The sequence below is a fragment of the Astatotilapia calliptera genome, chromosome 5 (assembly GCF_964374335.1).
Source record: "Astatotilapia calliptera chromosome 5, fAstCal68.1, whole genome shotgun sequence".
In the NCBI taxonomy this organism is placed as follows: domain Eukaryota; kingdom Metazoa; phylum Chordata; class Actinopteri; order Cichliformes; family Cichlidae; genus Astatotilapia; species Astatotilapia calliptera.
Window position 1 is genome coordinate 38,682,049 of NC_137426.1, and position 27,888 is coordinate 38,709,936.

At 43.7% G+C, this 27,888-nt stretch overlaps 1 protein-coding gene across 3 annotated transcripts; it reads left to right on the top strand.

The window, feature by feature from the left end:
* usp48 (ubiquitin specific peptidase 48) lies at positions 1 to 27,676 on the top strand. Of its 3 annotated transcripts, none has more exons than XR_013909076.1 (27): positions 1 to 714; positions 1,280 to 1,400; positions 1,540 to 1,681; positions 2,774 to 2,901; positions 4,124 to 4,248; positions 6,129 to 6,237; positions 6,400 to 6,533; positions 8,645 to 8,730; positions 9,188 to 9,367; positions 11,455 to 11,592; positions 11,702 to 11,851; positions 15,993 to 16,193; positions 17,042 to 17,153; positions 17,243 to 17,385; positions 18,087 to 18,161; positions 18,289 to 18,413; positions 21,241 to 21,363; positions 21,476 to 21,537; positions 21,679 to 21,789; positions 22,158 to 22,283; positions 24,182 to 24,288; positions 24,378 to 24,485; positions 24,929 to 25,111; positions 25,195 to 25,320; positions 25,440 to 25,488; positions 25,574 to 25,600; positions 26,960 to 27,676. XR_013909076.1 is itself a non-coding variant. In XM_026169163.2 (27 exons), exons 1-27 carry the CDS (start codon positions 581 to 583, stop codon positions 26,980 to 26,982), a joined length of 3,153 nt encoding a protein of 1,050 aa, XP_026024948.1. In that variant the 5' UTR covers positions 1 to 580; the 3' UTR covers positions 26,983 to 27,676. The 3 variants fall into 3 exon arrangements, 2 of the variants coding, with proteins under 2 accessions (XP_026024948.1, XP_026024950.1); XM_026169163.2 differs by having other exon boundaries at positions 22,153 to 22,283; XM_026169165.2 differs by having other exon boundaries at positions 17,243 to 17,379; positions 22,153 to 22,283.
* Positions 27,677 to 27,888: the final 212 nt, after the last annotated feature.

Here is a 27,888-nt window from a genome sequence, read left to right on the forward strand (position 1 = left end):
ACATTTTGACGTCGTGTTGATTTTGAGCGGAGAAGTAATTTATTTATAAACTGACGCAAGGGCGCTAAATCTAAAATAAACCGTGAATAAAATGTGAAAATACATAAATACTTTTGGTGAAGCAGCTGCACGTATGAACGGTTCGAGAAATTTGACCTTAACACAATAAACTTGCTACGTTAGCGTTAGAGAGCGTTAAATAGAAAGTACAGAGGAAAATGACTTGCTAGCACAGCCGGTCGGGCTACATTTTAGCTAGCTAGCTAGCTAACCGTAGTAAGAGTGTTGTTTTTCTGGCGTTACCCTGCAAATACTGTTAGTGGTAGTTTGTCGTCTTTTATTAACCCTTCCGTTGTTACGTTGTGGACTCATGGACTTACAACTATGTTCAACAGGGTTATGAGAGAACGCTAGCATTAGCTGGCTACCTGGAGGTTGCTCAAGAAACAAGCCACGGCCAGCGATAACTCCGGCTAGCCGACAGTTTTAGCATTCCTGTTTCCACTTTAGTTAACTTGAGTCTTTTGGGGGTTTTTTCGTGTCGTATGTGTGGCAGAGGTTAACGTTACTCCATAGAATTATGGCGCCTCGCGTACAGCTGGAGAAAGCGGCTTGGCGTTGGGTGGAAACTGTGAAACCAGAAGAAATCAGGCAGGAGCATATAGAGCTAGCATATCGAATCAACCTCCCGGCCTGCAAAAGAGGTGCCTGCAGGTACAGTATCAACATTTCTAAACAATGTTTGTTGTGATAGCGCATGTTAGTGAAAATACCCCATTTGTTGAACTACATTATATTCAGATTAGTTAAAGGCTTAATGGTCGGCTGTTCCCTCGCTTGCGGACAAGCATCAAGTCTGTGGAGCAGTTTTATAGACTGTAGGAAAGCTAATGAAGACCCACTCTCGAATTTGACATTGCACAACTTAGCTCAGCCTAGCACACAGACACTTTGCTAGTGTCTTGTTAAGGTCCGCACTGTTTGCTATGTTTGCGCTACAAAAACCATTATTGGTCTCACCCCGTGGCCCCTACCTGGATACAAATATATCTATATTATTGCTAATATATGTGTAATATATCTATATCGTGGCTAAAGCGCTTCTGGATGGATGCAAACTGCATTTCGTTGCCTTGTACCTGTGACATGTGCAATGACAATAAAGTTGAATTCTATTCTAAATGTGTGGGTGGCTGTGTTTGTCAGCTGTGCGTTGTTTAAGAGCCATGTAGCCAAAGTGTGAACCAGTAAAGTTAATAGTATTCATTTGCTTTTCCAGGAGGAACTGCAAAGGGAATCCCAACTGCCTGGTTGGTATTGGTGAACAGGCATGGCTTGGAGAAATTGATGAAAGTGCTTTTCACAGTATCGATGACCCAAATTCAGAACGTCGAGAAAAGGTACTGCAAATGATTTTCTCACATGGCCTTTTTTTGGCTGCCTTGCTTGATGATTGACAGTCCAAGTCCTGGCCACATGTAGAAACAGTATATGTAAAGATAAGGTTATGTCTCTCTGTCTGTCTCTGCCCCTTTCTAGAACACATTTGTTGGGTTGACCAACCTTGGTGCAACATGTTACGTCAACACATTTCTGCAAGTATGGTTCCACAACCTGGAGCTGCGTAGGAGTCTCTATCAGTGCCAAAATTCAAGAGCAGAGGAACATGACACTGAGTCTGGTATAAGTCAAAACTAAATCCTGGGCTGCTTCTGTGTTTTTATTTGTTTTCCAAGTAAACTCGGCAGGTTTTAGCCAGATTTGGAAAGGTGTTGTTGCTTGTTGTACATATAAATAACATAGTACACACGTCGGTATGCAGTAGTTGGCACTTGTTCTTGTGCTTTCATAGATTCCTACTGATACTGGTGGCTGTAGCTCAGGTGGTAGAGCAGGCAGGTCACCTACTAACTGGAAGGTTGGTGGTTCGATCGATCCCAGTCTGTTCCAGTCTGCATGCCAAATATCCTTGGGCGAGATACTACCCCCATGTTGTTCTCCGATGCGTCCATCGGAGTATTAATGTTGTGCGAACGTTAGTTAGAAAGCACTTAGTAACCTATTAGGGAAAAGTGCTTGTGTGATTGGGTGAATGAACAAGTTGTGTAAAGCACTTTGAGTGCTCAGAGTAGAAAAATGCTGTATAAGAACCAGTCCATTTCCCATACTGGTTCCTACCCAAAGTACAAACACAGGGTTGGTTGTTAGATTCTAAATTGGCCGTGTGTGTGATGCAAAAGTGTCCAGAATCAAGCTGTTTGTGAATGTATGAGTAAATGTAACTTTTCTTGTAAAGCACCTGGGTCTTCTACCAATCCCAGTGTTGGAGGATCAATCCCTGGTCCTGCAGTCCTGGTTTCTCTGGTCTGTGTGGTCTGTATCTCGGTCCTTGGGCGAGATACTGAACCCTGAGTTGCCCCAGTTGCACCTCGCGGTGTGAGTGTGTGACAAAAAGACTGATCATTACATGCACCATCACTTCACGGAACAACCAAAACGGAGGAGAATACAGTCCTCTCACTCACATTCAGTCTGATGGATGCATTGGAGAGCAGCTTGGGGTATTTGGCAAGCGCACAGCAAAATTCAAACTTTCTTGTGTGAAATGTGAAAGGCCCAATGCTCTGCTGGACTAGTACTCATTTCTACTGTTTTGAATGTATTTTCAAGTAACTGACATAATTTGCTTAAAGCAAAAGTTGACTTTTTATGTTAGCTACTGTGACAGTGCATATACAGTATACTGTGAAGGCTTATCCTCTGTCTATTTCAGATTACGAGCCCCAGTCCATCTGTGAGCATCTACAGTATCTGTTCGCTCTCCTGCAGAATAGCAACAGAAAGTACATCGACCCTTCAGGGCTAGTGAAAGCACTTGGTCTGGACACAGGACAGCAACAGGTACATTCAGTCCCATTTATCTATGTGTCCAAGGAGCCAGGCAAAATGATCTCACAATATCTTTTGAGACAATCTGAAGTTCTTTGTTGCACACTGCTTTTGTTTCAGTCCAGTCTTTGTACCTGAACATTTTCAAAGGAATGTTTGTTAAGCCACTAAACACTGATCTGTGAATCACTCGAGCATTAAAAAGCACACGTAACTTACAGGATGAATCGCTGTTCTGTACACATAACAGAAACTTGGCAAAACTGTATTTTTAGCCATTTTGTTACTAGAAGCCACAGTTGGTTCCCATAAGAGGCATGTACAAATGACATTATAATTGAATAATATCAACACTTAGCAGTAAATCAGGAAGAAAAACCCAGATATAGTCAATTATTGTGCTGTACTTTATGTTTTTAGGTGTTTGGGGTTTTTTAAGGTTTTTTGTTTTCAAGGTAAGTCACCTCGAGAACTGTGGGCTGTATTACAAAGTCAGGTCAACCAGTGTGCGGCCTGGATTAACTCCCTAACACTGCCAAACTGGATAAACAGTCAAATGAAGCTACGGTAGTTATCAGCTAGTTAACCGAAGGTTTCCCCTGTGTGTGGCGTTGACATCATGTGACCAATCTAAAACAGCTACTTCATGGGTCATTGGAGGCTTCCTCCACAGAAAATGTGTCACCTACTCCAGTCAGACATTTTCAGAGAACCGAGGTCACAAAATACAATACTGCTGCAACAAAGCCCGTGCAATTAATGCTGCAGAAAGTGGCTGTTCTGTTGATTTAGCAGACGAAATGGTCAGATAAACATTTTAATTCCAGTGAACTAGTTCATGGCCGAGTGTGTATTTTGGTGCTGCTGTTGGCTGCTCATGGCTGCACATCTGAGCTCCACACTTTAAACTGGATCCATTCAAACATTAAAGCGCACTGTTCCATAGATGTGGCCATCGCGTTGGTTTGTTGCAGGTCAAAGTGAAATGAATTTTACTCGTTGAACATTCTTAGTGGGTGTTCTGTGTTTCAGTAGCTGCAGCTCTAGCAGTGCAAAAACGACGAGCAGCCGATTACAAACACGTATACAAATGACACTCAGAGAAAATTTGCCTAAGAGTTGAGAATGTGTTGAAGAATAAAGGTGCTCATAGCAAATATTGGCTTTCAAGCTTGTTAGGAACGTGCACACACTCTGCTTTTTGTCCTACTGACTTCAGAGCCTTTATTTTCAGGATGCCCAGGAGTTCTCGAAGCTGTTCCTGTCCCTGCTGGAGGACACACTGTCCAAACAGAAGAACCCGAACCTGCGGAACGTCATTCAGCAGCAGTTCTGTGGACAGTTCTCCTATGTTACTGTGTAAGGCTTCTTATTACTTACACTTGTTTCAATAGAGTACTGCTGTGTGTGGATTTGTTTTTCACATGTGACATAGTACTAACACGTGTAAATGCTCACCTCAGAGCTCTGCTGTCAAAGCCTGACGCAGATGGAGCTCTGTCTGTGAAGCTGAAGCTCTAAGTGCTTAACGTTTGGAGAACATGTTCTTAGAACATGTTTAGTGTCAGTACAGAACATTACATCACGTTACATTGGTTGGTAGAAACTCAGCATACATACACTTCTTTGCTGAAGATTAAGTTTTCCATCAGTCTGTATCCCTGCTAACCCTTACAGAACTGTAGTTTGAACCCCAACTGTGAGTGAGTTGTTGGGCCTTGGCTCATAAGAACGGTATACAATGGCTTTTCTGACTTTGACACAAAACTACACAGTGATTTGGACACGGCACATTTGTGTGTCAGGCTGGTTCCTGTCAGAATGCAGTGATGAGGAAGACAGGAAGGTCTCCTGTTCCACACAGATGTGCTGCTTGTTTATGTTTACAGTTCTTGGAAAATAGTTCTTTATCTTATGTTTCTGCCGTTTGCTACATAGGAGGGGTTTCACAGGTGTGGCTTAGTGTGTGTGCATATTTATTTCATATTAGAGTTAGCATTTGGACTGCAACATGAATCATTCAAATGTGCTGAGTAGGGATGGGGATTGATGAGATTTTCACGATTCCGATTCCATTTTCGATTCTGTTTAACGATTCGATTCTTTATCGATTCTCTTTAAAAAAGGAGAACACTTGGAACTGTGTTTTATATCTTCTCTTTGAACAAGATAGAAATTTAGGAGTAACATGGCCTTACAAACCCAACACTGAGAGCTTCAGAGATCCAGCCTACGGCTCTTCAATGGGGCGTCACAGGGTCCCCAGGAAAAAAAATTGTAAATGTAAAATAATAAAATAAATATTCTTCTGTAGCAATAACAAAGTTTAACATAAATTATTCTGTAGCAATTACACAAGAATACCCAGTAATGTCCTGCCTACAATTAAACACATTCACTTACCGAAAATCATCTGCTGTGGCAAACGGGTGCAAGCCTTTGACCACAAACTGAGTCACTACTCGGTGACATTCGTCTATCCTGCCTGAAAGGAGACGCTGCCGGTAGACTGCAGCGAGAGCTGCCAGCATCTGAGCCAGACTCTGTCTGTCTCTCTCATCATGATCACCTAAATGCACAGTAATGGCAGGTTTGTAATAAGGCAGATCGCGCTAACATAATATGCACTGTTAGTTGATTATTTACCTGCCGCATTAACGGGAGAGGACGTGCAAACGTTACCGCTGCTGCAGGTTGAGATTCACGAGTCCGGAGCGAATTAAAAACACGACATTCATTTAAGGTCATCGCGTGTTTTGTGAGCAAATGCTTTTGCATATTCGCAGTGTTTCCTCCCTTAAATGAAATCTCTACTTTGCAAGTATTGCAAGTTGCCCTGTTGTCATCCGTTCTCGTAAAGTATAACCAAACTTTTGAGCGTTTGAGCCGCCGTGTTTCCTGCCAGGTAAATGACGCTCCGCAACGTGGTGACGTCATTCGGGGCGACTGGAATCGATAAGGGAATTGTTTGCCATTTTTGCAAACGATTCCAAGGAACTGAAACAGTGGGAACCGGTTCTTGTTGAGAACCGGGTTTCGATACCCATCCCTAGTGCTCAGCAGTTTTATGGTTTTGGTTTGAAGAAGAATGGGATGCTTAGTAAGTATTTAAAAAAAACTGAAAAACTTCAGGACTTTCCCCCCAAACTTTAAAACATTCATCTCAAAAATGACCCAGCTGGCGTTTTTGAGAGTGCATAAAGCAGAGGTGGAAATCTGTTGTTTTGGCTGTTCATCAGGTGTAACCAGTGTGGACGATCATCTGCTCTTCCATCGCGGTTTTACGAGCTAGAGCTGAACATCCAGGGCCACAAGAGCCTGACTGAGTGTGTCACCGAGTTCTTAAAGGTATCTGTCATTCAGCTACACGCAGTTTGTAGATGACATTAGTGAATTAGTTTATTTCAAATCAGAATCAGTCACATGTTAGCATATATTAGATCTGTCCAGTTTGAATTGAATTGCCTTTTAAATGCTCTGACTTTATTTTCCTTGCTCCTCACTCTGCAGGAGGAGAAGCTGGATGGGGAAAACCGCTACTTCTGTGAGACGTGTCAGAGTAAGCAGAATGCCACCCGAAGGATCAAGCTGCACAGCCTTCCTCCAACCCTCAACCTGCAGCTCATGCGCTTTGTCTTCGATAGGTCAGCCATCACTCTGCATTTCTCTGATCTGTAATTTTTATGGTGGTTTCATTTAAATGGGGGCAGGATATCAACTAAATATTAATATTACATAAAAGTAATCAATTGATTTGGATGTCATTGAATGAATTAAGTACTTAATCTCCTACAACCCAGCTAGAATAGAAGGCAGCAAAGAAGTGGGTAAAGAGAAGCACGGTCGTGGAGTGCACTCGCCAGCCTAAAGAACTCAGTCCTATAGACGATCTGTGATCTGAAGCTTTGAGTTGACAAGGGGCAGCCAAGAAACCTAAAGGATTTAGAGTTTCTATAAAGAGAAGGCTGAGGAAAATGTTTGTGTGCTGCTCACTCATTTTGGATCGCAACAAATGAAAACTTAAGATTGGTAGATCCTGATCACATTATGCTTTAACAAGTAGGATTATCCATGAAATGCTGAACACAGTTTCACAGGCCGGCCCACTCTTCCACGTTACATCTGTTATGTGTTTTAAACCAAGATGGCACTCACTCATCTTGAGACTTCAGAGTCGAATGGATGATGCTGGAGTAGCTGTGTTCACCTTTTGTACTGTCTCAACTAGAGCTGGGCGATATGAGATTTTTTCATATCACGATATGTTTTTTTCATTTCAGGCGATAACGATATCTATCACGATATGAGCCAAATAACTATATTTGTAAGATTTAAATGTGCCGTTGCTCACAAGTAAAATGTGAAATAATCAGCAGCTTGTTTTTATTTAAATATTTATTTCCCATAATAAGTTCAACAGGGTAGATGTACTTAAGGAACATGAGACTTTTTCAGATAAATAAAGGCAAATATTGCAAACTACACAAAAGGCAGCCGCTAAAGCGTTTAAGTTTCAAAATAGAACAAACGAAACAGACTAAACTGTCAATTCCACTTAGAAACAAAATATTAATTCTAAAAATAAATCTTAGTTTGTTTTACAGAAGAACAGACAAAACTGACTAACTTTTGTCAATATCAAATAAACTGAGAACTAAAAGGAAATTCTCAATCTCTCCTTGTTGTATAGCTGAGCTTTTCAAACAGTTTTAACAGTTACTTTAGTCTGACAAAAGCCGAATGACGAATTAGCGCTTCCAGTCAGAGACTGAGGCTACGTCCACACGTACACGGGTATTTTTGAAAACGGAGATTTTCCGTTTTCGTTTTAAAAAAGAATCCCGTCCACACATAAAGGCAGAAATGAAGGAAAACGCTGCTATGAACATGCCAAAGCAGCAGGTGGCGCTAGATTCCTAACCGTGCAGAAATGTTGGCCAATCAGAAGTCTAGAAGCCTCGGTGGGAAAAAGTAAACAAAGCTGGGGCATAGAAGCAGAACCGAGTCGTATGTGTGGAGGGACAGTAACTGTGTGTATATGTAAGCATTTAAACACTGCAGAGAGTAGAATTAACAGTAACAGTATTGTAGAAATTCATTTCACCGAAACAATAACGTGGCGCACAGTGTGACGCATGCACCAGTTTATTGTATTTCCAGACTTGCTTTCGGCACAATTTACAGTGCAGCTACTCTGTTTTTAGTCAGACTTGAAATAGCCGAAATACCTTCACACTACGGAACTTCTGTGGCTCTTCCGTTCGACAATCTCTCCGGCGTTGGAACCATCATCTGTTTTCTCTTCGGTCACGCTCGGTTGATTTTTCTAGTCGGCACACTCATTTCCTCCATTACCCGCTGGCTGCTTCCCAAACAAACACACGTGCGGCTTGGCACTTGTGCTGTACGTAACAAGTCACGCGACGTGACGCTGCGGCTGTGATTGGTTCGGCTCTGCGCTACTTAATTTGGATTGGCTGACCTTTTTTTTTTTTTTTTTGAGGACAAGAGCGGCGAGGTCTATCGCGATAGCTTAATTTCTCTATCGAGTAAAAGTTATATCGCGATACATATCGTTATCGTTCTGTCGCCCAGCTCTAGTCTCAACTAAAATACATAGCAGTATTAAAATTAATCTTTTTTTTAAATCTCTTAAAGTCACTTTTTTAAGGAAACTAGCTGGAATTAATTAATTAAACTATTTATGTCATTGGTTTCTTCTGCCTTGAGGTCAGACATGTGTTTTCTCCTCCAGACAAACAGGCCACAAGAAGAAGCTCAACTCTTTCATCAGCTTTCCAGAGCAGTTGGACATGGGGCCTTTCCTAGAAGAAAAGCAAGGTATGAGCAGTTTCTCCGTGTGCCACAGAAAGTAGCCGCACCGATTCAACAGCTTGCACTGGCTTGTGGCAGCTATACAACAGGAATGTGGTCCAGCTTATAGATACAACTGTGTCTTGAGGGATTCAGTTACACGTTGACAGCTACATTAGTTCACACCTAGTCATAGCATAGCTCAAATGTGGATTGCACCTATGTATTTGAGGTACCTAAATAAATACATCATCTGTTGTCTGCCAGTTGTTGCACTTTAACAAAGTGACATGTGAAAAAGTTCACTTGCAGCCTGTCTCTAAAGTGGCCCCAGACTCATTGTGTATGTAGACACTGGTAAACTAAAGGGGCCCAGCACAGACCATCTCTGAATCTGGGCTGAGTGATTACATCTCCTGTATGGTTGAGGACGGTCTTACTACCCAGTAACATGAGTTATAATGTTATGTCTCCGTCTCGCCAGATGAGAAATGTGTCTATGAACTGAGCGCAGTGCTGATTCATCGGGGAATCAGTGCCTACTCCGGCCACTACATCGCCCACGTGAAAGATGCTCGTACTGGCGACTGGTACAAATTCAACGATGAGGAAATTGAAAAGATGGAAGGCAAAAAGCTACAGCTTGGTATTGAGGAGGACATTGGTACGTAGTAAGTAGCATGGAAATGGGGGCACTTCAGTAGTACCTTTGTGAAATCCCCATGTAACGTTGTGTTATTGTTGCCAAATATTATTTCTAATGTATAATGTTCTTCCATCCGTCCATTTTCTACTGCTTACCTGGGTCTGGGCAGAGAAGCCCAGACCTAACCACCTTCTCCAGCTTGTCTGGGGGAGCACCGTGGCATTCCTCGGTAAGCGATTATATCTTACCGAGATTATATATATATATATAAGAGATTATATCTCTCCAGCGTGTCCTGGATCTGCCTCGTGGTCTCCTCCCAGTGGGACATGTCTGAAACACTTCACCCAGGAGGCATCCTTTTGGTGTGGAGCAGTAGCTGCTCTACTCTGAGCCCTTTTGGATGGCCAAACTCCTGACTCTGTCCCTAAGGGAGAGGCCAGACACCCTTCAGAGGAAGCTCATTTCTGCTTTTTGTATCCACAATCTCGTTCTTCCAGCCACAGCTCATGACCACAGCTGAGGGTAGGGACATAGATCGACCTTTTACACTCAGCTCTCTCTTTATTGTGACGAGCCAGTACAGCATCTGCATCACTGCAGCTGCAGCACCAGTCTGTCGATCTCCCACTCCTCTCTCCCTGTACTTGTGAACAAGACCGCGCGATACTTAAACTCCTCCACTTGGGGCAGCAACTCATGTCTGACACAGAGTGGGCACTCCACCCTTTTGAGGAGCCTCTATCAATCTTGGAGGTGCCGATTCTCATTCCCGCCGCTTCACACTCGGCTGTGAGCCGCTCCAGTGCGAGCCAGAGGCCATTATGAAAAAAATCCTTGACAAATATTTTTAGTGCTGTCAGCGTTAATGTGACTAACGCAGTTAACAGTTAACCCAACCCATCTGGAGCGCAGACTGAGTCAAAATCCCTGAAAAGTCTCTGTCAACGCATTTCAGACAGTTGGTCCAAAGTTTGTTCATTCTGCGCTCCAGATGGGTTGAGCTCGTTAAAAACTTTCATCATGATGACGGCATTAACGCTGACAGCCCTAACTTTGGAGGGAAATTAGTTTGTCCAGGTGTGGACTTCTGTCTTGTAGACGCCCAAATCAGTCCGTGCATGATTACATTCAAAAGGTCTGCGCATGCGTGAATGTATCGCTCATCATCGATTATTGGACTGACGATTGTCGGTTGGAAAGTTTTTACATATCGCCCCACTCTAGTCCAGTGATCTGTGACCAGGAAGATAACAGAACCTGGGATGCTCCTGTGTCCGAGGTTCAACTAGGGGAGGGAGTCTCCTTTCCAGCATCCTGGCATAGACTTGCACGGGAGGCTGAGGAGAATGATCCCCCCTATAGCTGAAGCTTCTGGTCCCCCTTCTTAAAGATGGGAACCACCACGCAGGTCTGCCAATCCAAATGTACCGCCCCTTATCTCCACGCAACATTGTGGAGTTGTCAGCCAAGACAGTCCTATAACATCCAGCGCCTTAAGGAGCTCAGGGTGAACGTCATCCAGCCCAGGAACTCTGTTAAACTTGTTTAACAGTGACCTCGCCCCCGGAGATAGTCAAATCGTCCCTCTCGTCCCCAGACTCTGCTTCCACTACAGAAGACATGTCAGTCGGATTAAAGAGCTCCTCGATGTATTCCTTCCACTGCCCAAGAATATCCTCAGTTGAAGCCAGCAGAGCTCCACCCACTCTATACACAATGTGGGTTGAGCACCACTCCTGAGTCGCCTGATGGTTTCCCAGAAACTCTTCAAGGCAGTCAAAGTGTTTTTTCCATGCCCTCTGCGCCACCCAGTGCCACTGTGCCCAGCCGGGCCCATGGCACTGGCCTCCGGGTACCCCAGGCCTGGCTTCAGGGCGGGGCCCCAGACAGAGTGAGCTGTTCACTAGAGTTGTCACTTATAGGGGTGTATAATGTTCTTTACTATTAAAAATGTAAACACAAGGTTCCTAACAACAGTGGACCAGCTTTTTTGTTTGTTTGTTTGTTTGTTTGTTTTGCAAATGTATTGTCAATTTTACCACCTGAGGGACGTATACACTTTCTTATAGTTGTTTTTCTTCTTTACTCCACTTGTTTCCTAGCTGAGACGGTAAAATCCCAGACAAAAAAACCAAAGTGCAGTAAAGGCTATCACTGCTCCAGAAATGCATACATGCTGGTGTATAAGGTCCAGCAGGAGGAAAGCTCAGGTCCAATCAGGACTAATGTGGAGGTGCCAGGTGTGTCGATTTTGAATTGATTTTTGCATGACCTCTACAATTGGTAAAAACAAATGGAGACCTCTGGGTGATGCATGTCTGATTGTCTTTTCTCTTTTCTGACCAACAGCCTTTCTTCAGAGGTTGGTAGACCAAGACAACCATAAGTTTGAGGAATGGTGCAGTGAGATGACTGACATGAGAAAACAGAGTGTGGATAAGGGCAAGGCTAAGCATGAAGAGGTGAAGGAGCTCTACAAGCTTTTACCCGCAAGAGACGGTCGGTAAAATCATGCCTTAATCATCCACAGTCCACTTAACAGAAACACTTAGAGTGTGCACATGTTTGTTACAGTTCAAAGTATTCTTACATGCACACAGTGTAAACTCTACTTCGTCAGGCTGTTGAGGTATATTATTGGCTCCTCGAGCATCTTCATCCTCTGAAACAACACGATGGAGTCACAAAAAACCATACCACCTTTAGTCTCTGGTGCCACTGTTGGACATATTCCAGCTCTACTGTGTCAGACTGCAGCTGTCAGTATTAGTCTTTATGTTCTGTGTCTATTGCCTAGAAGGTCAACAAAGAAACTCAAGCAGGTGGAGAACTTGTGCTGTGCTGCTAAACAAGGTTTGCTCTTGATAGCTGCAGTCCAAGGCAGTGGAACTGCCTGATTATTTTTGCATTCTTGTTACACAGTGCATGTGACGTGTGAATAATTATTTATGCGTACATGCACACACACAAACACGGCCATGTCAGGCCACGAATAGGATGTGATTTGTTGATCTCACAGTTATTAGTGCAACAGATTCCCTCCCTGTACTGTTAAGACACACATGTCTTGGGATATAGCAATGGGTGGTCTGGACGTTGGCATGCTTTATGCGATGGAGCCAATGCAGCGGGCTGTGATCCAAACACAGTGTGAAAGGGTGGCCCAGGAGGTAATAACAGAGTCAACCACCCACCAGCTTGTCAGCACTCCTTTTCAGTCGTGCTGTCCCAGGGTTCCTACTCTGACAGCTTCTGGCTGATTTAACCGGGCGGACCCACCCCCTCCCCACCCTCAGGAGCAAAACTGCCTACGGCGCTCTATTTGAGGTGTCAGTCTGCAGAATAAAAGGGAAGGAAAAGTTAGGAGTGTGGAGCAGGGGCTTCCCACAGAGAGCCTTCTTCCCCTGCACAAATGCCACCTGGCACCGCTCTGTCCACTGGACCTGATCTGTGGCATCCTTTCGGGTGAGACTGGGGGCTGGTCTGGTCCGTGAAGTTCAGCACGAACCAGCAGTTGTAATCAGCCAGGAACCGTCTCACCTCTTTTTAGGTCTTGTGACATGGTCAGGATGCGACAGTTGTTGTTTTCGCACCTGTGGGTACAACTGCACACCTCCCAAGTGGTTACCCCAGATACTGTACCTTCTTCCATTCAACTTCAAAACTTCTTCGGGTTGCTGGTGAGCCCCGCCTGCCTCAAGTACTCCAGGACTGTGGGCACCTGCTGTACATGCTCCCCCCAGGTGTCACTATGGATGTTAATGTCATTCGCATAGGCAGAATATGCAGCGAGCGGTCCATGAGACATTGGAAGAAGCCTGGCCTCCAAACAAGCCGAATGGAAGTGTGACAAACTGGCCCAGGAGCTTGTTGAGCCGGGGCATGGGATAAGCGTGCGACTCTTCTATCACTCCTATCTTCAGCATTTCAGTTAATTCCTTCTGAACAATTTAACTGTTATGTTCAGGCAGCCTGTAGGGTTATGAACACACCTTCACACCAGGGCACGTTACAGAATAGTGCTCTATGAAACTGGCATATCTGGGCATGGGGGAGAATATATCTGCAAAACACTGTTGCAATGAAAAACACATCCGCTATCTGATCATCACAATGGAGGGAGGAGGTAATGGTGGAAATTGGCATCTCCGGCTCCAGGGCTGGCAAAACAGAACATCTCCCCCACCTTCGTCCCTGGGCACTGTTGACGAACGTCTCCTGGTCGCCCGCACCTGCGACATTCCTGCCCCGATGTACGTGCAGCTCCCGGTGAGTGGGGTCCAGTGTCTGTAGCCGCTGAGACCAATAAAGAAACAGCAGAGAGAGACGGGGTATTCTGTGCAGGCAGTGGTGACCACAGTGGTGTTATCTCCCGGAGCCACCTCCTTGGCACTGGATCCTGACGATGTCCTGCCACCTGTTGTGGCTCCCTAACCGATTGTCTCGCCCGTTACCACGATGTTCCAGTTGGCTGGTCGACATCAGTGGACGCACTCCAATGTGTCTGCCAGGAGTAGGGCTGCTCAATTAATCGAATTTTAATCACGATTACGATCTGGGCTTTCAACGATCATTAAAAATGACTGAGCCGATTATTAGCCCCTCCCTCATTTATCCGCGACACCTTAAAGGCCGGTCCGTGAAAATATTGTCGGGCATAAACCGGTCCGTGGCGCAAAAAAGGTTGGAGACCGCTGATTAAGAGGACCCGAGGGAAGCTCGGAAAGCTAAGCAGAAGTTATTTGGAGAGTGACTGCCGTTGGTTGAAAAGAGAGTTAAAAAAAGAAAACTTCAGTGGTGTTGCACACTATTTTATATTATTTTTTAAAGTCATTGTTAACCCTTTAAAGCCGGTCAGAGCAGCATGCTCCGTTTTGCGTAACTATTGTTAAATCCCTGTAGAACCTGAACCGTGTAAGCTAGCGCAATAATTTGTTTTGCATATGAAACCGGAGGAGTTGTACTTACATCTGATGCCATCAGCTTGTCCTCGGTCACGGTTTCGTTCCACATATAGCTTTGCAAAAATTGCATAAAAAGCGCTTGCAGGAACAAAAACATAATATTCCAGAAACACGCTTTGCCGATCCATCAGCTGTTCGTAACACTTCCCACAGTGAAATGATGCACCTGCTGTTTTCTTTGCAAATTTGCATCATAGGATTGTTTTGTTTTTCCTGCAGTATATAAAAATTGCTGTATCTCCAAATTAAAACTATGAAGACACTCAAATTTCCTGTTGTTGTAAACTATTTTTTGCAACTTTATTATATTTAAAGTTTTGAGGGATAAACCTCTTAAATTTCTCCAAGTAGAAATATATGTAAACAAAACAAAAGCGATTTTCAATATTTTTTGTAGTTTATTGCACTTTTTTGCAATTTATGTAATTACTATGCACTTAATGCATACATATTATTAAAATATGGGCTATAACAGTTGTATTGATGTATAGCAACTTGAAATGCTCCCACAAATGGCACTACAGCATGTAAAAAAATAATATAAGCTCTGGTGGACTTGGTTCTATAGTAGGTCTTAAAGGGTTAAATAAATATCGTCAAATAATCGTGATCTCAATTTCAGTGAAAATAATCGTGATTATCATTTTTGCCATAATCGAGCAGCCCTAGCCAGGAGCCCCTCCATGAACTGCTCAAGCACAGTCCAACTGCCTAGCTTGCCAAGTCGTGCAGCCACCTGGAATAGGCCGGTTCCTCCGGCCACATTAGCGCCTTCCGGAAGCATCAATGGTGGTCCTCTGGGAAGAGCCACAGCCAATCCACTATTGCTCATTGGACGTCTTAGAAGCTGACTTTCGCCGCTGCGGATAGGCTGAGAGCCAAGGCTTGGGCTTTCCCAAAAGGAGTGACAGCAGCCGCAGGACCCACTCCACCTCGGGCTACTAACACACCTCCACTGTGACTCAACAAACCAGAACGCCTGGGGGTCACCCCCCTCCCTGATCCAGTAGAGTCCCACCGGAGCCAGGGGGAGCAGCAGCGGTGCCAAAGGAGGCAGGCCAAGCAGCTAGCCTCTGCAGAAACTGCGTCCAGGATTGGTAAATGGTAAATGGCCTGCATTTGTATAGCGCTTTCTCTAGTCCCCCCTAGGGAGGACTAGGCAACCTTCCGATTACAAGGCGAACTCCCAACTCTTGAACCACGATTCAGCCTGGTCTTGCAGCTTCTCCGTTTGCATCTGCCACATCACCACTTGCTCTTGCTGCAACGTTGCTAGGTCCACCACCGTCTGCACCAGTAATAGGACTGGGTGTGCAGGCTGTGTTCCCACATGCCTGCCTGGGTTTTGGCACCACTGAGACACATGTGTTCTGGGACCCCAGCATCACACACATACAGTCAGGTTTACAGGCCAGTGATCATTTATTTGCAAAGGTGATCTCTTGCAACTTTCCAGCTGCAACGGTGCCAGCCTGCCTTCCCTGGCACTGTGCCTCTGAGCCTGTCGGTTTTTGGTTTTGTTTGTTTACGAAACTGAAAGAGTAATTTTGCATGTGTAACATGATAATGTTAACACATGTATGTGTGGGATAAGGTACAGGGAACCTGCTGTTACCACAATAGAAGCCTGGATTTTTCTCCTTATGGTTGTGTCCCTCTGCTTTCTCTGTGTACAGGTGAGCCGTATGAGTTTATCCCCCTTGACTGGCTTAAGAAGTGGCTTGATGACTCCACTGCCACTAAAGAAATTGACAGCTCCCGCTTCTTGTGTTCTCATGACAAACTTCACCCAGACAAAGTGGGAGACTCCAGGAAGGTTTCCATGCAAGCTGCACAACTCCTGTATGAACGCTATGGTGGAGGGCCTAGACTGAATGGTTAGACTTTTCAAATCATGAGCTTCTGCACCCGTCATAGTTTCATTTCTTCAAGTTACACATCCATCGTTGTCATATTTAACCATGTCAGACTAATGACAAAGTGAACTAAGAGTTTCAAATTACACTCAAAATGATCTTGTTTCAGCACAAACTGTGTCATTGCAACACATTTACCACTGGTAAGGATGACAAGTGCAGACAGCTGTCAGATTCACCTGTTCACTTTGAAAAAGGTTTATTAAATGTGTTTTAACAGTTTTTGATAGGGTGTGCCTGAGAATGCAGCAAACCGATAACATTTGTTTAAAAAAGTTTGTTAGAATAGAATTCAACTTTATTGTCATTGCACATGCACAGGTACAGGGCAACGAAATGCAGTTTGCATCCATCCAGAAGTGCTTTAGTGATATAGATATATTACAATATATATTAGCAATAATATAGATATGTGAGTATATTACAGAAATGGGTCTATTATGGTATGTTATAATGTACACGGTATGAAGTATGTTGTGAATATTCTATAACTATAAGTATGTACAGGCTGTAGTGAGTACAAGCTATGTACAGGCTATGAACAGGATATAAATATGAAATAAATAACTTTACAGAATCTGGGATATACAGTTATACAGAAATGGGAACTGTGCAAGTTGTAAACAGTTGTAGGATTAAATATCATTGAATGTGCAGAATGATTATTTACACAGAGCTATACAGTAGTGCAGTTATTGCAGAGGTCAGTAACCTCACGAGTATGCTAGAATATGAAAATACTGCAGATTAGCTCTGTCTATAGTGTATGTTCCGTACAACAGTATAGGTCACTTTGTGTGTTTGTTTAGAGTCGTCTTTGTGCAGAGAGTGTGTTAGCCAACGATGCAGAGTGCTTCGGCTGAAGAACCAGCTCAGTGAAGATTACAAGGAAATCTCAAACCTGGTGAAGCGCACATTCAGGTAAGCACACTCTGGCTAAGCGTAGGTTGGCGAATCAATGTCCTGACTTAAGTCCATATAAAAGTACATTTTATTGCACTGTGTATCAGTGGTGCAGGTTTCTGGGTAGGCAAAGCATCTCTGCGGAGCTGGAGGCAACTGGCTTTGGAACAGCTGGAGGAGGATGAACATGAAACCGCACACAACAACAGCCAGACCAATGGACAGGGACCACACACCAACAACAGTAAAGGTTCCAATAACCCTTACAATTGTATTTTTTCTTCTGCCCTCCACTTCCATTATTGTGTTTTTGTACCTGTCAGCCAAGCTGAAAATAACAGACATTTACTGTGTTTCATTCAGTCATCATTTGCAGATTTGCTGCACATAATATTCCTCATATTAATTACATAATAAGTATTGATTTTGACCTGATTCTGATGCTTGTCCTGTTTTTGTTTTCCCTAAAGAGACCTCCCCAGGGTTGTTGAGGCATTCTTTTGTTTACTTGTTCATAAAATCTTTTTCAAGTGGCCAGAAAAGCCAATAACATTCATAGATTTTTGTTCACAACTGTAGACAGACTCTTGAATATACTCAAAGGCCATTTTATTAGGTACATCTGTTCAGCTGCTTGTTGACACAAATGTGTAATCAGCCAGTTCCTTGGCAGACACTCGTGGATTTAGCCATGTGGACGTGGCCGAGACAACCTGCTGACGTGCAAACCAAACATCAGAATGAGGGAGAAAGATGAATTTACTTTGAGCGTGGCATGTGCACAGGGGCTAGCCACGCTGTTCTGAGTATTTCAGAAAAAGAGAAGCTTTTATTGTAACCAGCAAAGTGTCCAGTGACTATGTGTGTGCACCAGTCATGCTTTGCATGTGCAGCCACGTTTGGCATCTGCGACCATGGTTTTGGATATGAACATTACCTGTTTGTTTGCAGAGTTCAGCTCAGAGCTGTCGGAGTGCACTGAGGATGAGATGAAGACTTTTAATGAAGATATCGCCTGCAGTCACGGTATTTGCCACCATCAGCAGTAATTATTAGATATGCAGATGTTTTAAACACTTTAAAAACAAAACAACGTTCGCTGTTATGGCTGTGCTAACATCCATAATATAATTCTTATGTGCCTACTGTGTAGGGGGTCTGAGTATTCTGGAAACTGAACGGAAGTTGGTGTCGCCTGAAGTTTGGACCAAGTTTCGGGAATACTTCCCCAAAGCCCCAGAATTCACCCAGGACCAAGAGGCCTGTCAGCAGTGCCTGGTTAGTGCACAGCAGTGCGTCACTGCAGCTACATTATGTTTGAAGTATATTTTCTTTAAGCCTGCATCACAATTTGTCAGACACAGTTCATGTTGTGTAGATGGATGGTTCATTAACCTCCTCAGACCCGAACTCTTCCACGGCAGCATTTTAAATTTCTCTTTGATATCTGGGCTGATTGGGACCTGATGAATGTAAAAACAAAGAATTACCTGATTTTTGTTTCTAAAAAATGAGAGCCACATATGAGGCTATTCATGTAAAATTTCAACAGAACAGTAGCAGTTTAACGTCCTCGTAAGTGGATATCAGGCCCTTGCAGAGCAAACTTGAGCATGTTGGTCTAAATAACCCAAAATGTGACGTCCACATATACGCAGGTCCTAGGAGGTTACACATGAACATTTGTTTACAGTAAATGAAATGGTTTGGTGTTACTAATCCACACAGCTCCAGATGAAACTGGCATTGATGTGACCCTTAAATTAAAAGCCTTCATGATTAATGCACAGAAATACTGATGGTTTCCACCAGTGTATTGGTATTCTATATTCAATACGGCAGCATGGTGGCACAGTGGTTCGAGTCTTTGTGTGTGGAGTTTGCCGGTTCTCCCCGTGTCTCTGTGGGTTCTCTCCGGGTACTCCGGCTTCCTCCCACAGTCCAAAGACGTGGAGTTAGTGGGATAGGTTGAGTGGTAACTCTAACTGTGAGTGCGAGTGGTTGCCTGTCTCTGGGTGTTGGCCCTGCGACAGACTGGTGACCTGTCCAAGGTGTACCCTGCCTCTCACCCCAGGACAGCTGGGATAGGCTCCCCAACAGCCCCTGGAAAAGAATGGATGGATATATTCAATACGTATGATATAATCATATTGAAAAATGAATATGTTGTCCCTCTGATGATAACCACAGCTGACAAACTTCCGTCTGTTAATATTGAGCTACAAATGAATAGAGCTTGGTATCACATTCAATTTCTAGATTTGATTCCATTTAGACTCAGTCAGTCAGAAATATTTCTGATCACTTATCAGTACAGCTTCATATTTTTACATCTACGTATAAACCAAAGCTGACACTGTGAGAGCGTCACAGCAGGCGCCTCTGTGTCAGAGTATCGAGGGTAAAACACAGAAGCAGGAAGCAGATTTGCCTGGCCTTTTATAGCACATAACCTTAAAAATATTCTGCATTCGATCAAAAACTGAAGAAAACCAGGAATCAGCACCTGAACATTAGCTGATGCTGCTGAAGCAGAGCAAAGTTACAGAGGTTTGATTGCAGACACGGGTAAGTGTCTTGCAATTTGTGATCATTTTAAAAAGTTTAGATCTCTTCGTTATTGAACAACAGAAATGAGGCTTTAGTGTGAGAGGTCAGTTTTGAAAAGAAAAAGACAACGGCAGACTGGTGTGTAATAAGCAAGCGAACAATGCAGAAAACAGAGTTGAAACTGGTCTCTGAGCACAGAGCTGTGCAGGAAGTGTGATTTTATCATGGTGGAAACAAAACAGGCAAAGTCAGAGTCATGATGATGTTGTGTAACGGGATGAAACCTGCAGCGTCAGCTGTCGGCTTTCAGCCCGACGCCGTGTGCCATCCACACTCTGAGTTTACGTCTTTGTGTGGAACTCGTGTACCTGCTCTCATTTACTGTTTCAGCTGTTTGGAGGTTGTTGAAATAGTTTTGTGAGCTTTAAGCTGAGAATCTGGCAAAATACATTTTTATTCACTAATCATTTGAGGATTTAATGAATTGATATCACTTTATTAGTGTGAATGCTTGAAAAGCACAGTGTTGTTCTTCTACATCTGTATTATTGCCACAAAGGCATCCACACTATTGAGTTCCTGTTTCCTGCTTGCGCACGTTTTACTCCCTCAGCTTTGGTGCTATTTACACCGTTCAAATTCTGCTCTTTCTGCTATGACTTTTGGTGCTCTGCACTTCTATGCTTTTTGAGATATTGAATTTTTTATGCAATATTTTTTGCCCGTTTCTTCCACATTATCCATGGGGTGACTGATTTTGCTTGCCGGGATGAGCTGTGTTTTAGCTCAGTGAGATGAGCAGCCGTTCTCAGACTGGGAGGCCCGGGTTCAAATCCCGCTTAAGGCAACAATTTTTTCAGTTATCAGTTCAACTTATTTAACTCTTATCCACCCCAGCACCTTTGCCTTCACCCCTTTTCAGCACAAATCCCATCTTTTTCAGGTGTTTTCAGCAGAAATTCTGCTGATTCACCTCTTTTCTGCAGAATTTTTAGCCCTTTTGCCTCTTATCAGCACAACTTCCAACAACTTCTGCTAATTTCAGAAGCATTGTCAGTCTCTCAGTGAGATGAGTAACGGTCTTGAGATCAGAAGGGCCAGGTTCGAATCCTGCTCCTGGCAACATGTGTTTTCACCTCTTTTTAGTACAAATTTCAGCTTCTTTACCCATTTTCAGTAGAATTTTTTTGCTTTTCACCACTTTTCAGCAAAAATTTCTGCTTCTGCACCTTTTTTATAGCAGAATTTTCGGTTTCTTCACCACCATACAACTTTTTGCAACTTTTTTAAAATCTTTTTCAGCTTTTTTCAGCAGACAGCTTCAGCGTTGAGGCATCCATACAGCATTTTCGCAGGAAATGAACATTTTTCTAGTTGTGTGGATGCTTCAAAGGCATCCACAGTTTCTTCAGAAAATGCACTTTCTAGTTCAAACTGAAATACATTTTTAAACCCACCCCTACAAATGAACATGGACCTCTGCACCATTACCAGGCGGTGGTAGATGTGCCATTTGGTCAGCTGAGGAGCTGAAAGATTTGTTTTCTCTTTCCAGACGATGGAGCAGGAGGAAAAGGACAATGAGGCCGTCAGTAAGATGATGGCCCTAGACCAGAAGAACCAGCTGCTCAACCTCTTCCATGAGAAAAATCGACCAGCGCTCACCAAATGGCCTCAGGTAAGCCGAGCAGCGCGTACTCAACACCAATCCCTCTTCATATGAGTAATACTGTTTGAATGATGATGACAGAAGGTAAATACAGACGCTGTTTTCTGGTTTGTGTACCCAGGGCACAGATGTGCTTTATGTAGTTCCTCTGTTTTTTGTGGATGAGTGGAGAAAATTTATCAGGTATGTTTGTTTTGACAGTAAAGTGATTATATGATGATACAGTTTGACTGTATGCACCATTCACAGCTGATTTTGAATCCTTGCCATTCTGCAGTTTCACTTTTACTTTCTGTTTTTCTCTCTTCTGTGTGTTTTACACAGGAGACCTACGAAATCCTCCCCTGTGTCCAATGTTAGCAACACGTTGCTGCTCTGTCCACACGGAGGCTTCATGTTCACCTACGACTCGCTCATTAACGGAGAGGCACAACAGTGAGTTCTGCCTACATGTCCCAAAGTTGTCCTGTGTCTTGCTTTTAAATTTGGGTGTGTGTCGTTCTTACCGAGGTGTTCATTGCATTACCTTCCCAGCAGTATATTCATGGTGTGTGTTGTGGTTTTTCTGTTTGGAAACGTCCGTGAGCTCCACACGATCAGCACTTTGATTGGCAGTCGAGATCAAAGAAGTTTTAGATTGTCTCTGCAGGATGGCCAATTAGAAGTCAGCATGCAGCTAACGAATCATAATGCTTGGTTAATGGCTCAGGCCTTACCCTGCTGCCATTCTTCAGCTGTTGGGCTGTTTGTTTTTCATGGTGTGTTGACAAAAATGATTTTGTTGGTTGTTTCGCACAGTGTAGCTCTGCTGTGGCCAAGCGAATGGGATGTGATCAGCAGACTCTTCATCGTGGACCAGCCAATCTCCATCCACTGCTTGAAACGGACTACACCAAGTGGCTCCACCACCCAGTACACCACTCAACCTGGTACTTCACCCCACTTTGGACTTTTATGTGGAGAAGAGGGTCGAGCAAATTGAAGAGAAGAATTAAATTCCACTGTAATTTTTCTAATGATCATATAGAGCTGTGGATACTGCATGTGGACAAACATCTGAGGTAGAGCTGGGCGACAGAACGATAACGATATGTATCGCGATATAACTTTTACTCGATAGAGAAATTAAGCTATCGCGATAGACCTCGCCGCTCTTGTCCTCAAAAAAAAAAAAAAAAAAGGTCAGCCAATCCAAATTAAGTAGCGCAGAGCCGAACCAATCACAGCCGCAGCGTCACGTCGCGTGACCTGTTACGTACAGCACAAGTGCCAAGCCGCACGTGTGTTTGTTTGGGAAGCAGCCAGCGGGTAATGGAGGAAATGAGTGTGCCGACTAGAAAAATCAACCGAGCGTGACCGAAGAGAAAACAGATGATGGTTCCAACGCCGGAGAGATTGTCGAACGGAAGAGCCATAGAAGTTCCGTAGTGTGAAGGTATTTCTGCTATTTCAAGTCTGACAAAAAACAGAGTAGCGTGCACTGTAAATTGTGCCGAAAGCAAGTCTGGAAATACAATGAACTGGTGCATGCGTCACACTGTGCGCCACGTTATTGTTTCGGTGAAATGAATTTCTACAATACTGTTAATTCTACTCTCTGCAGTGTTTAAATGCTTACATATATACACACAGTTACTGTCCGTCCACACATACGACTCGGTTCTGCTTCTATGCCCCAGCTTTGTTTACTTTTTCCCACCGAGGCTTCTAGACTTCTGATTGGCCAACATTTCTGCACGGTTAGGAATCTAGCGCCACCTGCTGCTTTGGCATGTTCATAGCAGCGTTTTCCTTCATTTCTGCCTTTATGTGTGGACGGGATTATTTTTTTAAACGGAAACGGAAAATCTCCGTTTTCAAAAATACCCGTGTACGTGTGGACGTAGCCTCAGTCTCTGACTGGAAGCGCTAATTCGTCATTCGGCTTTTGTCAGACTAAAGTAACTGTTAAAACTGTTTGAAAAGCTAAGCTATACAACAAGGAGAGATTGAGAATTTCCTTTTAGTTCTCAGTTTATTTGATATTGACAAAAGTTAGTCAGTTTTGTCTGTTCTTCTGTAAAACAAACTAAGATTTATTTTTAGAATTAATATTTTGTTTCTAAGTGGAATTGACAGTTTAGTCTGTTTCGTTTGTTCTATTTTGAAACTTAAACGCTTTAGCGGCTGCCTTTTGTGTAGTTTGCAATATTTGCCTTTATTTATCTGAAAAAGTCTCATGTTCCTTAAGTACATCTACCCTGTTGAACTTATTATGGGAAATAAATATTTAAATAAAAACAAGCTGCTGATTATTTCACATTTTACTTGTGAGCAACGGCACATTTAAATCTTACAAATATAGTTATTTGGCTGATATCGTGATAGATATCGTTATCGCCTGAAATGAAAAAAACATATCGTGATATGAAAAAATCTCATATCGCCCAGCTCTAGTCTGAGGTTTTCACAAACTGTGGATGCGTTACTCCAGATGCCCGATCTTTATCCAAGTTATCACATATTAGGTCACAAAAACGTGCATGAAAATGAGATCATTGAGGCAGTTTCATGTACAGAGTGCACCTCACATCTGGTTCATTCCACAGCACCTTAAATAAGGCAGGGCAGGCTATAATACAGGAACAGTTTAACCAGCTCATTCAGCTAAAGGACCAGTGAGCACTCGTGGTTGTCTGCCCGTCCAAAAATCACGACCCAAACTGTGCTGAAGGTCACATTGGTTGGTTCATAGGCACAGTTCACCCGTGAGCCCGATCAGATACTTCATCAGTGATGCTCTGGCTTTTGTCCTCGATTTATTTCAAATGGATGTGTTTGTGTGCAGATCTGTGTTGGGAATGCAGAGAGAGCTTCCTTTTCCAGCAGCAGAGGGACCTCAGAGAGTATACCCAAGCCACCATCTATATACGCAAAGTTATTGAAGACAAAAGAGTAAAGACCTTTTACCTCAAACTTTTCACAGCTGCTGCGCTGACTGTGTCTAACAGCCTCTCCTGTCACATTTATTTACCTGTGCGTAGATGATAAAGGAGGCTGCTCCAGAGCTGAGCGTCAGCAGCTCTGAAGCAGAGGAGGAGAAGGAAGAACATCCCAAACTGGATGGTGAGAAAGACCCCGACTTCAGCCAGGTAACCACACAAGCACCACGCGTCTGCAAGAGAAAGGTCTCAGTAATTACATTCAGTGGCAGGACGTCTCGGCTCAACAACGAGCGATGTCGTCAAAGCTGTCAGCAGAGAAAGGCTACAGCAGGTTCTCTGCACTAACACGACTGAGAAATATGAATGAACCCAGACAAAAATATCTCATTATAGTGCAAGTCTGCTAAGCAGCTACAAGAAATGTCTGAGTAATGATGCTGCTGCTAAATCTAGGAGTTTGTTTTTACAGTCACTTCTGCTGTGACGGCTCTAAAACCTCACGTGACCTTGAAGAAACCCATTTAGTTTGCTAGTCCTTTGCTAGCAGCACGCACAGATGTCCCTGAGTCTTTTGGGGGGGTTTCCCCTAAGACTTGTATCTTTGACTCAAATTCATCATCTGTTACAAATGAAGACTTTGTTTCTTTCAGTCACAGGACGGTGCAAAACGGCTAAAGTTGAGTGACAGCAGTGTGTCCACAGCTGCTGCTGGTGTTGTGACCAACGTGGCCAAACCAGGTGGAATCAGGAGGAGCACCCGACACAGGAAACTCCGAGGAGAGAAAGCGCTCATCGTTTCAGCTAATCAGACTCTGAAAGAGCTGAAAATACAAGTGAGGAATTCAGATTATTGAACACAAAGTAGTGAGTGGGCCAGTTTGACCAGACTAAATCCACTGTGCCTGTCATTGTCCAGATCATGCACGCCTTCTCTGTGGCTCCATTTGACCAAAATCTCTTCATTGATGGAAAAAGTCTGACAGATGACTCAGCCACACTGGGTAGCCTGGGAATCATCCCGGAGAGCATCATCTGTCTGAAGGTACACATCACAGTTTCCTCATCCTGACACAACAATCGCTAGAGCGATAATCTGACGTCTACAGTGGGATCCCGTACGTTTTCCTTTTCCTCCAAATATGTTCTGTTGTTTGGCTGCAGGCTGATGAGCCAATAGCAGATTACGCTGCAATGGATGATGTCTATCAAGGTAAGTAGGCCTGTGTTTGCTTCCACTACAGCTGGATTAAAAGAAGGACTGCTTTCTTAAATTGGCTGTTCCTCTTTGTTCACAGTGAGAATGCCTGAGGAGGGATTTAAAGGTGAGCATGTTTTACTTCAAACATAATAGTGGTGGGTCACAGTGTAGGGTACAGAGCCACTGCAGCTGGGATATGGAGCAGGTGAAGGAAAAAAGTGAAATACGTTAGTTGGAATGACACCAGTAAACTCTTTCTTACTAACAAGCCCAAATGTTGGGAATAGGAACCACATGTGGGCTGTCCCAAGTTCTTTGTGTCTGAAACAGGCTGTATATACACCCTCTGTCTAATAGCTGCAGGAGAGCCACGGGTAGTGCTGGCTGTAGGTCAGGGGTGGGCAACTCCAGGCCTGGAGCGCCGGTGTCCTGCAGGTTTGAGATCTCACCCTGGGTCAGCACACCTGAAGCACATGATTAGTTCATCACCAGGCCTCTGGAGAACTTCAGGACATGTTGAGGAGGTCAGGGACACGTCTAAAACCTGCAGGACCCTCCAGGCCTGGAGTTGGACACCCCTGCACTGACTGGATCCCTGGCTGCTCCAGTCTGCATGCCAAAGTATCCTTGGATACTGAACCAGCTGATCGGAGTATGAATGTGTGTGAATGCATAAGCGCTGCTGCTGTATAACGAGAGACGACGTGTTTGTTTTCTAATGATGAGCGCTGTTACAATCCCAGCCTAACCCAGCGTGTTATTAAAGACAGGCCTACCCGCCTCAGCAGGCAGCCAGTGTCCTTGTTTTCCCAGTCCCATCCACAAGTTGGCAGCAGCAGAAAGCATAAAGTCAAGTCTAATGAGCTTGGAAAGCTCGTTGAAGACGAGAAGCTTCCTCAGAACTGAAGAAGCTTCTCGGATGAGATCTTAAAAACGTCTTTGAGAAACTTAAAGAAGTCCAGACGCTTTTCTCTCCAAGCTCCTTGGACTATGAGGACGTGGACGACTGAGATCCTTCACAGACATAAACCCAAGGACTCACAAACAGCTGGTGTTAGGGCTGTGCAATGTGACCAAACTCTCATATAAGACATTTCTCATCCTGATAACCACACGTCACAAAGTAGTGCTTTCACTGTAAACTCTGTGACCTCGACCTGTGTGAAGTGTTTCCAGCTGGGGTCGAGTGTGTTGGCCCACGCATGAAGCTAACATGTTTAGATGTGAGTGTTTATTACACGGCGTGCTGCGGGGGAAAGCCTGTTCTAACGTTTGAGTCTGAGCTTTATTTGGAGCAGCTGACGGCTCTTTCTCGTACTGTCACGTGATTCTTGTGGGGGCGGTAGAAGAGAAAGAAATATTGCCATAAACTGTATTTTGCCACGATGTGTAGTTCATCATATCACTCGTCATACAGACCTGTGACACAGCGTGTGACCGGACAGTGTTTGTATTTCTTTCTAATCACTGTGACCTCCTCTAGGCACCGGGCTGCTCGGCCACTGAGGACAGCTGTTTGTAGCTGTGCTTGAACTGGAACGATGACGGATGGAAAGTTTAAAAAAGCTTGAATATGTTGTGTCCATATAAATAAGCTCTTAAATTTGTTCTGTACTTTGTTTTTCTACCTTTTGAGTAGGCTTTCTTTGATAAAACTGTGACTATGTTGCAAAGTTCCTCTACATGAGGTTGTCTGGCCTGTGATACGAACGTTTGTAAAGAAAGCAGGTTGCAGACGCTGCACTCTGAGACCTGGCTTCAGCTCAGATCTGCTGTGGGTCAAGAAAATGTTTTATTTTTCAATCTTTTAAATTATGACAGAAGACAAATTGAAGATGATGCTCTTTCTTTCTGTTGTGTGTAAGCTTATCTTGTAACTGCAGCGTTTTCAGGTTTGTCAGAAGAATGCACTAGTTACTGTTAATTATTGCAAATATACTGGCTCATAAATCTTAGAACATGTATTACCTCCACACAGTCATTTTATATATACATATATAAATGTATATGTATGTGTATATATAAGCATATGTGTGTGTTTGTACACACACACTCGATGTGGCATTTGCAGTTACATAGCTACAAAGTATGGAAATCATACGCTGGAGAGAATGAAATGGTGAGAAACAAATGTAAGCAGTGACACATTGTCTTCTTTTCACTGTTATTTCTTATAAACAATAAAGTTATTTTCAAAGCACCCTGCCTTCTTAATGTTGAGTTCATTCAGGGCCTGACACGTCTGTGTCAGTTCATGGTGTTTCATCTTGTTCTCTCTATAAACTTCACAAGATGCTCGGTTGAACTTTCCCTCCTCCGAGGTAAACTTTTATTAAACTCTTAATAAACAGTCATGAGTCTCCGGTTCTCACCTTCCGGTGTTACACTCTCAAGACCCCGGGTGGAACACAC

Bases quoted from the DNA above. Each gene is read 5' to 3' on its own strand.
- usp48 (XM_026169163.2), top strand. From the start codon at position 581: ATGGCGCCTCGCGTACAGCTGGAGAAAGCGGCTTGGCGTTGGGTGGAA. The intron at 715-1,279 runs GTACAGTATCAA...TTGCTTTTCCAG, and splicing joins TGCAAAAGAGGTGCCTGCAG to GAGGAACTGCAAAGGGAATC. The intron at 18,414-21,240 runs GTTAGTGCACAG...TTCTCTTTCCAG, and splicing joins AGGCCTGTCAGCAGTGCCTG to ACGATGGAGCAGGAGGAAAA.